The sequence below is a fragment of the Coenobita brevimanus genome, chromosome 55, assembly GCF_032717465.1.
Source record: "Coenobita brevimanus isolate Jiangsu-jjx chromosome 55, ASM3271746v2, whole genome shotgun sequence".
NCBI lineage: Eukaryota > Metazoa > Arthropoda > Malacostraca > Decapoda > Coenobitidae > Coenobita > Coenobita brevimanus.
The window spans coordinates 33,518,860-33,531,405 of NC_137008.1; the positions used below are offsets into that span (position 1 = coordinate 33,518,860).

General features: G+C 40.4%; 1 protein-coding gene across 1 annotated transcript in view; it reads right to left on the reverse strand.

The window, feature by feature from the left end:
- HUWE1 (HECT, UBA and WWE domain containing E3 ubiquitin protein ligase 1) overlaps nucleotides 1-12,546 on the reverse strand; it is a 1,134,422-nt gene that overhangs the window by 292,028 nt on the left and 829,848 nt on the right. The window contains exon 42 of the mRNA XM_080273518.1: nucleotides 3,563-4,337. Coding sequence (XP_080129644.1) covers nucleotides 3,563-4,337 — 775 coding nt within the window. The remainder of the gene's footprint in view (nucleotides 1-3,562; nucleotides 4,338-12,546) is intronic.

The following is a 12,546-nucleotide window of genomic DNA, read 5'->3' on the forward strand; positions in this document are numbered from 1 at the left end:
AACAGTGGTGTTCCCCAGGGCTCTGTCCTGTCACCAACTCCCTTCCTTTTATTCATCAATGACCTTCTAAGCTGTACATCTAACCCTATCCACTCATATGCTAATGACTCCACCCTTCACATTTCCATTCGGTTCCAGCAACGTCCATCTCAATAGTTACTTCAACGAACAAGGGATGAGGCTATGGCATACCTAATGTCTGACTTGGCTTGTATGTCTGACGGGGGTAAAAATAATCTTGTTATTTTTAATGCATCAAAGACTCAGTTCTTACACCTATCAACCTGACAAAATCTTCCACAGGTGTACCCACCAATGTTTAATAATATTCAGCTTAATCTTGCATCATCATCCTTGAACATGCTTGGGGTTTCATTTACACGGGACTTGTCTTGGGGAGACCATATTACATCTCTTGTAAAATCTGCTTTTAAGGGATTAGGTGTGCTAAGCCGACTCCGTTCTATTTTTACCCCTGCACAATTGTTGACTCTATACACGGGTTTTATCCGCCCATGTGGAATACAACTTTCATGTGTGGGGAGGTTCCCCACATACAGCTCTTCTCAATAGGGTGGAGTCAAAGGCTTTTCGTCTCATTAACTCTCCTCCTCTTACTGACTCCCTTCAAACTCTGTCTCTTTGCCGCACTGTTCCATCTTTATCTCTTTTCTATCGCTACTTCAATGGTCACTGCTCCTCTGAACTGTCTGCATGTATTCCTCCACCTCTACGACAGGCGTGTAGCACCCATCTAGCAGCAAACACTCATCCTTTTTCTGTCCAACTCTCTAATGCAAGAGTTAACTGTTACTCCCAGTCCTTCATTTATGCAACAGGTCAACTCTGGAACTGTCTCCCTCTGTCTGTATTTCCTGCTTCCTATGATCTCCAGTCTTTCAAACGCAGTGTGTCCAGGCATCTCAAAATAATTGGATCTTGAAGTTGGTCTCTTGTATTTTGTTTCTCTGTAGGAGAGAGTTATTGCAAGCTCATGGCCTTTGGTTCCTCCTCCTTCATTATTTAAAAAAAAAAAAAAAAAAAAAAAAAAAAAAAAAAAAAAGTGGATGTGGAATTTGCAAGGAATTTTACTGTCAAGTGGAGGGAATATAAGAATATGTTCTGGAAAGAGGTAAAGAGAGTCAGACTGGGTGACAATGAAGTTAGTCGGGGAGTGAAAGATAAAAATGGTAGATTACTAGCTGAGAAGGGAGACAAAAGTGAGCAGATGGAGAGAACATTTTAATTGTTGAACACAGAGAATGAAAGTAATGCAAGTATAAGTGGCTGGGGAATGGCTGGGAGAAGGAGGGAGGTGAAAAGACAGGAAGAAATCAGTAGGATGCAAGTTGTGGAAGCAATGACAAAAGTCAAAATGGGGAAAGCCCCAGGAATTGATGGAGTGTGTGGTGAAATGCTGAAGCATAGGGGAGAGATAGTAATAGAATGGATGTGCAAGATGTGTAGATTGGCCTGGGAGGAAGGTAGAGTCATGGAGGATTGGAAGTCAGGTATAATTATTCAGCTGTAAAAAGGGAAAAGAGAAAAAGAAGTGTGTGGTAATCATAGGGGCATTTGTCTTCTCAGTGTAATAGGAAAAGTATACGGTAGGATACTTCTTGACAGAGTTAGGGAAATAACAGAGGAATTAGTTGAAGAACAGGGAGGCTTTAGGAAGGGAAGAGGTTGTGTGGATCAGATATTCATTCATAGATCTTTAATGGAAAAGTTTCTAGAGAAGGGAAAGAAGTTGTATGCAGCCTGCATGGATTTGGAGAAAGAATATGACAGGGTGAATAGACAAGGATTGTGGAAAGTATTAAGAATATATGGAGTAGATGGGAAGTTGTTGAATGCCATGAAGAGTATGTATGAGGGTGCTAAGGCTGAAGGGTGTGGATAGTGAACTGAGTGAGTTTCTCTATTTGAAGGTTGGGGTGAAACAGGGATGTATCATGTCTACGTGGCTGTTCAATCTGTATATGGATGGGGTTATAAAAGAGATAAAAGGTAGGGCAGTGGATGCTGGAGTGGCCCTAATGAGAGACAGCAGTGTTTGGAAACTCCCTGTACTGTTGTTTGCAGATGATACTGTACTGTTAAGTGAAGACAAGGGGGGGCTGCAAGGCTTGGTGGATGAGTTTGGGAGTGTGTAAGAAACGGAAGGAGGTGACTGCAGGGATGAGTAAAGTTATGGTTTTCGAGAGAGGTGAAGTCAGTGAATGTACAGTGGGGTTGGATGATGAGGAAATGGAAAATGTGAGTACATTCAAGTACTTGGGTAGTGTGATGAGTAAGGATGGAAGTTTGGAGGGTGAAGTGCTTGAAAGGGTACAACAAGGAAGAAAGGTTGTTGAAAGCATTGATAAGAAACAGGGAGGTGAGCATGAAAGTGAAAAAGTTTTTACATGACAGTATTGTGATACCAACTTAATGTATGGTAGTGAAGCTTGGACATAGTTGGAGGGACACAAGTCAAGAGTGAGAGCAGTGGAAATGAGTTATTTGAGGGGAGCCTGTGGAGTTACATGGAGAGACAGACTGAGAAATGAGGATGTGAAGGAGCATTGTGGTGTGGATGTGATAGGAAGCATCAGGAGAAACACACTGTGGTGGTTTGGCCATGTGGAGAGGATGGAAAGTGAGAGATTGATGAGGAGAGTGTATGTGGGTGAGCTGGAGGGGGAGAGATGGAGGGATGGAATGGAGAGGTATATGAGAGAGGGGGGGGTGTGAACTGGAAGCAGGGCAGTGAAATGGCAGGGGACAGGGTGACGTGGAGGCGATTTGTTTGTGGCCACCCCATACAGGATTAAGGCGTCTGGTAATAAAGAGATAGATAGATAATCTGGTCTTTTGTTTCTCAAAAGCATCAGTTCTTCCACAGGGAATTCACCAGCGCTTGGCGCACATATACATTTTTACAATTACAAGAACTGTGACATCTCTCATATACAATACAAACTTTATCAGTTGAAAAAAAAAAAAAAAAAAAAAAAAAAAAAAAAAAAAAGTGATAGTTGCAATAATTACACCCTACAGTATAATCATCCATCACAGTACCTCTCTCCAGATTGTTGCATTTTGAAAAGAGAAAGGCTTCCAGCTGCCTCTTAAGTCATTCAACGGAAGAGGTTGGTATATGTGAGGCTACAGAACATGGTGAAAATTTTTTGGCCTATCAGACGAAGCCAGGATTTCAGGGGTTTGAATGATGAGTGGATGGAAGCGTGGCCCATTGAACTAGGAAAACATTGGCTGTCTGGAAGTTGCTACTCCTCATCCTACCCCAGGGTAGGAAAAGAGGTCTAGATGATGATGATGATGATGGTAATGGTGATGATGATGGTGATGATGAATATTATGTGCTTTATAAAATGACAAGCAACACAGATTGAAGTTCTGAAGATCAGCTAACTATGCACAATACAGTTTTCACGATAACTGTATGATAACTTTAAAAATCTCTAAATAACGGTAACAGTACCTGACTCCTGAAAAAGAGCAATTCCCATTTATTGTACATGAGAAAAGGAAAAAAAAAAAGAGTGGGTATACTCACTCCTGCTGTGTTGAATCATGTGGTGGCCTGAGTGGTGCTGGAGTGACCAGAACAGGAAGAGGATTGGTGTGTGCGAGGTCTGGTGGTTGCTGATGTGGGTCTGGCTGCATAGTGATGTCCTCCCAAGCCTCCCTCAATGGTATCAGTGGGGGTGTGCTGAGGTTGTCCCCAGTTGCCAGCAGCTCTGGTGACTGGCTAGGATACTCTGGAGGACTGACAGACATTGGAGTCTCTTCCTGAGCTGCTAAACTCTCTACATTATCTTCACCTGCTGCCTGGGGACCACTTGAAGGCAATGGGGAGGCAGCTACCATCTCTGCATCTGCCACTGGTTGTGGTTGGGGTGCAGAAATGGTGTCTGTGGCTGAGGCTTCAGTTGGTGGAAGAGGTGGGGTGGTCATTGGGGTTGAGGTTGCCAAGGAGGGGAAAGGAGGAAGAGTGCTGGCAGCTGTTGTCTGTGGGGTGGTTGGGGCAGATGTTGTGCCTGTGACTGCCCCACCACTGATGGCTGGGACAGAGGAAACTGGAGGCTCTTGAAGGGGAAGGGTTGGGGTGCTCGATGAAACTGGGGAAAGTAGAGTCAGAAGTCCAGAGAAGCTGGAGGTTGTAGTTGGGGGAGGTCTGGACGAAGATGCCAGGACAGATTCTACAATGGACTCTGCAATGGATGCTGTGTTCAGAATTGCAGTGTCCTGGCTAGGTGCCTCTGTGTTAGGAGTCTCCTGCCTCTCAGATGCTCGAGTACTGTCTGTTGCCTCCCCCATCTCTGCATCATCTGTGAATATACAAATGTATTATGCAACAAAAATACCCCTTCATAGGGACAGTATTACTACACTGCTAAACCATTTCATCATCCCCTAACACACCAGTTGCACTCCATATTCAGAATAAACTGATTTATATAATACAGTATATATGATTAAAAGCATGAATTTTCCAGAAGTGTCAGTCACGCTAGTGATGCATTGATGGTTATTTAAATGCAATACAGTAGACCCTAGTTATTCGTGGGGGTTAGGTTCTAGACCCCCATGGAAGGCAAATTCCGCAGATTCTCAGGTCTATCTATCTATCTATTGCCAGAAGCTATAATCCCGAAAGGGGTGGCCATTTGACTTTGAGTTATTTGTTTTACTGGGAGGGACACTAACCCTCCACCAACCCACTTGCTGACACATAGGAAGCATGTATGGTTTGGTTATATGGTTACCACCCAGCATTGTAAATGGTTTCTTGGCTTACAGGAAACCATTTGGCTTGTAACTCAATGTAAAGCCACCTGTAAAGGAAAGAAAAGCAATAAGAAGTGACAAGAAAGATGGGAGAAATAGGAAGAGAGGAGGGCATGCACAGAAAAAGAATGATAAAGGCTAAGGAAGAAGTAGGCATCAATACTCAAGTCATCATCACAAAATGGCATATTATTTCCACATAAGCTAAGCACATCCCTGAAAAAATAAAAACATACTTTACATATTCTTACAAATACATATTCATGGATTTGGAGAAAGCATATGACACGGTGGACAGACAAGGATTGTGGAAGGTGTTAAGAATATATGGAGTAGATGGGAAGTTGTTGAATGCTGTGAAGAGTATGTACGATGGTGCGGAGGCTGCAGTACGTGTGGATGGTGAACTAAGTGAATTTTTCTCTTTGAAAGTTGGGTTGAAACAGGGATGTGTCATGTCTCCATGGTTGTTCAATCTGTACATGGATGGGGTAATAAAAGAGGTACAAGGTAGGGTACTGGATGTTGGAGCAGCCCTGGTGAGAGAGGATAGTGTTTGGAAACTCCCTGTACTGCTGTTTGCAGATGATACTGTGTTGTTGAGTGAAGACGAAGGAGAGCTGCAAGGCTTGGTGGATGAGATTGGGAGTGTGTGTAAGAAACGGAATCTAAAGGTGAATGTAGGGAAGAGTAAAGTGATGGTTTTTGAGAGAGGTGAAGTCAGTGAATGTACAGCGAGGTTGGATGGTGAGGAATTGGAAAATGTGAGTACGTTTAAGTACAGTACTTGGGTAATGTGATGAGTAAGGATGGAGGTTTGGAGGGTGAAGTGCTTGAAAGGGTACAGCAGGGAAGAAAGGTTGCTGGTTCTTTGAAAGCAGTGATAAGAAACAGGGAAGTGAGCATGCAAGTGAAAAAGTTACTACATGACAGTATTGTGATACCAAATCTAACGTATGGAAGTGAAGCTTGGACGTTGTTGGAAGGACACAAGTCAAGAGTGGAAGCTGTGGAAATGAGTTATTTAAGAGGAGCCTGTGGAGTCACATGGAGAGACAGGCTGACGAATGAGGATATAAAAGAGTGTTGTCGTGTGGATGTGGATGTGATAGGAAGCGTTATGAGGACCATACTGAGGTGGTTTGGCCATGTGGAGAGAATGGAGGGTGAAAGACTGACGAAGAGAGTGTATGTGAGTGAGGTGGAGGGGGGAAGAGAGAGGGGGAGGCCGAGGATGAGATGGAGGGATGGGGTGGAGAGGTATATGAGAAAGGGGTGTGTGAGTTGGGAGCAGGGCAGTGAAATGGCGGGGGACAGGGCGACTTGGAGGCGATTTGTTTGTGGCCACCCCAAACGGGATAGAGGCGTCTGGCAATAGATAGATAAATAGACAGACATATTAATTCTTACCAAAAGACTGTGTGTTCTCTTCATAACCTTCGTACAATGATGACGATTGCTGTATGACGATGATGATTCCTGTATAGATGACATTGATTACCGTATGATGACGACGATGATTGTAGTGCAGATCCTACAGTGCCAATGTGGCAAGGTGACGAGATGTGTGGCGGCACTGTAGGTAAGCTGCGAATCTAGTCTGACCCTTCTGACAGGACGCCAGATAACACCTTACACTCTCTCTTTGGCTTAGAAGGATTGCTTTTATCCTTTATTTGTTTCTTGGGAGCCATTTCTCACTTACACAATGAAGTACAGTACAGTTGTAAACACGAGAAGAGTGACGACGATGTAAGTAACAAACTGATTTGGTGTTTACAATTAGACTGGCGGAGTGATGGGAATGTCCGTGGGTGAGGGTGGGTTAACCCTTTGAGATTCAAATGACTATTTCGATGGTCATTTCAAATCCAACCTCAGAGATTGGGATGACGCTTTCAATTGTCATGTTATGAAACTTCTGCAAAATATTCACCCTAAATTGCATTTATGCAACATAACAAAAAGGCTCAAGCATGATGTCACGGGATGGTTGCTCTATGTGTGGCGGTACTACACAGCTGGTCTGACTCATGGCTTTGTTTCTTTATAATTTTTTTCTTGGTGAATATTTTTATACAGCAAGGTATAAAAATCTTGGTTTTTGCCTAACTTCAACTCATCACTTTGACTTTTTATTTTCTTTGTTTTCCTTCTATGAACATACTGCAATAAAGAAAAAAAAAAAATTCAGTTTCAAAATAACACCACAACCAGCATCCTATCATAAAATGTGTATTTACACTGACCGATCAAAGAAAAACATCGCAAAACGAATTTGCCGCCGAGACTACAATAAAATTGTGCATCTCTTTCCTTTTGCTTTACTGCACAATGAAATGCAAAAATTACCATAATCTATATATCATCATAAAGGTAATTTATTGTATTTTTGCATGCTTTAGACTAAATTTACATATCTTTACTCGATATTCTTTGCCAAATATTTTTCTACAGCAAGGTATAAAATTTCTGCTTTTCGCCTAACTTTAACTCATCATTTTGACATTTTATTTTCTTTGTTCTCCTTTTTTTAATACACTACAATAAAGTACAACCATTCAGCTTTAAAATGACACCAAAACCAACATTCTATCATGAAAAGTGTATTTACGCAGAGCAATCAAAGTAAAATATTGGGCCGCGAAGATGTGGGTCAGCGTGAGTGGCTGACTCTGGCACGCACATTATCTGCCCAGCCCAACAACCTGATAGGGTTAACTGTAACTACAAATGAAGCGTGAGTTGCGTGCCAATTTCAAATTAAGTTACAGTGTATAGTACAGTATTAAAAAAAGTTTGATCTGCCGAAACTTAAATCCGCGGATGCAAATTCCACGGATAAGAAGGGTCTACTGTACTTGGGTTTCCTACATTATATTGCTACAGGTACATGATCTTTTGATTGGCAAGCATGGGACCTGAGGGTTTCTGGTTTCAGGGACTTTTCAGTTATTGGAATGGGCCTAAACTTCAATATGGCAACACCAAATGTTCTTGGTAAATCAATACTGGCAACTCGTAATTCAGCGGTCTCATTGTTAGAGTTTCTGTCACTTTCACAACTATGTAACTAATGTGATGATGTAACTGTGCATTATATCTCTAAATCTTCAGTCAGTTACACTTCCATGAGTGGTGCAGTCACCATGCATCGTATTATCTTCCACAGTAAATCATTTTTCATTATAAAATTATCATTACTAAACATACCGGTAATTACAACCAGGGTAGTGAAAACAATATAAAAAGTTTCCATCATCATCATCATCCGGGCATAACTTTACCACCCGAGGGCAGTGTGTTTAGAGTTGCAACATCCAGACTATTGTATATATTGAATACTGTATACTTCATTGATTAAATTCCTATGGAAACAAGTCTGGTAAGTCACAGCATATAGCTAATGGGCATGGATCATACCACTTGTCTCACCATCCCCTGCCTGGCTAATGCAACAATTTACCGAATCAGCAGTCACTTACCAAATTGGCACTTTTAACAGGAAAATATTAAAAAATTTCCATCATCATATAGGTTCAAACACACCTAATTATCCGAAATTCAGTCAAAAACCTGTGCTTAATTTAGCTTAACAAAAGTTTAAGATTCCGAGTGAAAACTTGCCAAACGGAAGTGTTTTACCTTTAGCTCGCAGCTCGTCTTGACAGTTTTCTGTTTTGCATAAAAGCTGATTTAAAATCCAGATACAGTAATCCCTCAATTATCCATCATAACAGTCCAGGGCATGACCGGATATGGAGCAATATCCTCTACTGCACCTATATCCTACCTATACTCATACCCAACCTATATGTATAGTACTCTCCTAATATTGGCAGTGTTCTGTGGTCTTTCAGCTGTTTTTAGACATTAAAACACACATTGCAATAAGCAATATAATACTAAACACTAAGAAAGATGGCATAAACAACAAAAAAATAACAAGACACAATATGCAAAACCCTACCAATATGTACAGTGTCCTTCCTAATTTTGGCAGTGTTCTGCAGTCTTTTAGCTGTTTTTAGACATCAAAACACACACTGCAATATGTAATGTAATCCTTAAAAAGAAAATATATATATATACAGAATCCCTCCTAATTTTGGCAATGTTCTGCAGTCTTTTAGATGTTTTCAGACATCAAAACACACACTGAAATAGACCTTTTCCAGTGACGTCACAGAAATCACGTGATTTTGTTTACGACTCCATATTGGACGGCAAACTCCCCGCAGTAATGGCTGTCCAGACAGTGCTGTCAGAGATGAAGCTGTTGGATATATGCAGAAATCTGAATCAACACCACCAAGATCTGTACAGGAACAAGATAAAGTGTTTGGGGCTAGATCCTTACTCCATTTCTCGGGAGAAATTCACCAGTTTCAAGGGCTGGGGACCGAAACCAGATCTCTGATACGGCGATCTCTATCACTATTTGGTAAACATTCCATCAAAGTTCACCAGGACATTCTTCAAGGTAAAGAGACATGTTATATTGTATATGTACAATGTAGATAGCTGGAACTGACATATGGTACTTGTAAATCGTCTTGGTAATCAGTAAATTAATGATGTGGGGCCATTGGGGGAGGAACTGTATAGCTACACTGACTAATCGAGTAGTTAATGAATGGAATAGGTTTCCCAGTAAGGTACCCTACTTGCTGCCCCCTATTTAGAAAGTTTCAAGCAAGGGTATGACAGGTATGGGATGCATACACAATTTGTCATTCTTGTAGTCACACTCCAGTGAGAGCTGCCTAGCATGGGCCTGTATGGGCTATTGTAGGCAAGGTAAATTAGTCACACTGTTATAGAAGCTATCTAGCATCGACCTATTGGCCTCTCTTCTTAATCTTCAAGTTAGGTCCTAAGTTAGGTTAGGTTGGTTGGGTTAGCTTAGTTTGGAATAAATAAAAAAGGTAATTCCGACAAATAAATATCAGACTCACATTAATCAACCATAAAAAATTAAAAAATTAAAATTTTAAGCTTCATGGAGAGTTGGGTGTAATTCTGGAAAGTTACCAAAAAATTTACTTATTTTGGAAATTTCAGTAATTATAGGCCTAGATACATACACACAGCCTATATACTGTATGTTTAAAGTAGTTTTACATAAAAAATGCATAACTGATGGTATATGCCAAAACTGTCAAATTACTCTTGAAGTTAACTTTTACATTACAACTAAAACATAACACTGGCACAGATTTAAATTAAGATAATTTATTTCATGCTGATGAGTAGGCTACCCCAACATAAAACTAAAAGACTTCAACAATATAGTTTTAACAATTTTCCATTTTATATTATAAGGGATTAAGGCATCTGGCAATAGACAGACTGATAGACTGATAGATATATAGAAAAAATTCTTAGCAGCTACTGTACATACCTGGTAAAAGATAAATATAGGAGGCTGTTGATATAAGTACATTATTTATCCTCTTATTTGTAATTTTTTTTTGTACTAAGTGAAAAATGTATATTCAAGTACAGTTTTGTTTTCTGTGGAGCAACATTCATTCCTAAATAAAATAGAAAATTATAAATAGTAGTACTAGTAATTATGCTTCAGTTGTAATTGAAGCACTGTTTAGCACACAGGCTCACAGTGGTATATAACAGTTTTATACTGAAATGTTGAACAATGTTCTGTACTGCATTATTATAAAATAATCCACCATGACACAAATATCAGTTTCAAAGGAATCACACTGAAAAACATTGAAAAAATAAAAATATAAGCTTTAACCTAACCTAACCAAACTTAACTTAACCTTCTTACCAAACCTCCCCTAACTTTAAGTATGACCTAACTTGTAATTTAATTGGTTTTACTTATGCATCTAACATTCTTGACCATCACTGCTATGTCCGATTTGGTTTGGGTGAAACTCTGGAATAAAAACAAAACACGGCCTGTGACATGGACCCTCCCCCTCTTTTCCTACGCACACACATGGCCATGTGGGTCTTTTGCTCTGTGACATTAACATAATTAGATATCCCATGAGACCCACAACTGCTTAGAATGGTAAATATGCCCATATCTGCTCACAAATCATCAGCTCTCCTGATATGAAATGCTTGCTACAGAGGCGGGAGTAGGCCATCGGCTGCCAGTTCTCCCTCTTCATGGCAGCTATTCAGTTCTGTTGCCTTTCCTCACAGGCAAGAAACCGGTAGAAGTGTACCCCACTTCCAGTTGTCTACCTTGCCTTACAGCCGAAGACATTATGGTGGAATATCTTTGTGGACTCTGCAGTTCTCTCTTTCTAGACGTCCGACAATTTGCCATCCAATATGGCGTCGTAAACAAAATTCACATGACTCGTGACATCGTGTGGAAAAGATCTATATGCAATCCTAAACAATAAGAAAACAATCCACAGAAAAAGAGAAAAAACTACCAATTGGCACAGTAACCTTCCTAATTCTGGCTGTTTTTAGACATCAAAACACACAATGCAATATGCAATATCATCCTAAAAAAAAAAAATGGAAAACCATACCAATGTATACAGTTCCCCTCCTAATTCTGGCAGTGTTCTGAAGTCTTTTAGCTGTTTTTAGACATCAAAACACACATTATTATATGCAGTGTATTCTTTATAAAAAAAAAAAAAAAAAAAAAAAAAAAAAAAAAGAAAAATTGCCACTTAACCCCTTAACCGCAGGGCGTCACTTTCGTGACGCTTGGGAGCAAGGGATCATACCGCGGGGCGTCGCTTTTGTGATTCTGTGTTATTTTGAATTCACCCGGGCTTCCAAGTGGGGGCTTGTATCATCTATCAGTACTGCCAATGTCCAACACTAGTCAGCACTCCTAATCTCATCTGTACTCCCATCCATTGCTGACAATTTAGCCATTTCTCCCCATTCTTGACTCCCCTCCCTACCCCCCCCTCCATTACCCTATCCTCTCGCCTGCCCGGCCGTGCTATGCTAAGTAAATCTTCCCTGGAATTTTTCACTGATTTCATCCATTGAAATAAGCCCTATGCCCTATTCTTATACCAAATAATATATACAAGAAAGAAATAAGGTAAGTGAGAGTGCCATACACCTGGAATTGGCTAATTATCACCTGACAATACGTCACGTGCACTCGTTCGATAAATTTTGCTGTTTATTTCCCCTTGAAATATGCCGTATAATCTATTTTCGTAATAAATATACATATAAGGAGGGAAGGGAGAAGCCTAAGTGATATTTACATTCACCTGGAACTACCTAATTTATAATGTATTGTCTAGATTTCCTGCCAATCATTTCACTGCTAAAAATTAGCTGTGTCAAGAGGCTAATGTTTGTAGTCATGAATTTCCCTAGGTAGGCCACCACCCCGGCCCACCCTTATCAGTTCACTCTCATCTTCCGAAGTGGAGGTACGTCTGTTCGCTCTTGCTAGCTTCAGGGACTTTTCACCCCCATGCAAAGGGCCCTGTGACCTTTACCCCCTACTAAACCTCGTGTGGAAAGAGGTAAAGGGCTGACAATTGATGAAAGAGTGACTACAATCTTTCTATTGAGTAAAACAGTGCAAGTGGAATTGTAAATAATGTGTAAACAGCAAGTGAAAGTAATGAATGTAAAAATACGTGAACAGTGGAAAATAGTTTTATAAGTTACTTCAAGTGACAGTGCATAACACAGTGTAAATTAAATAGAAATGTAAATAACGTAAATAAAATAGAGAACGTAAATAGAAATGTAAATGAGTAGTATTATAAGAAT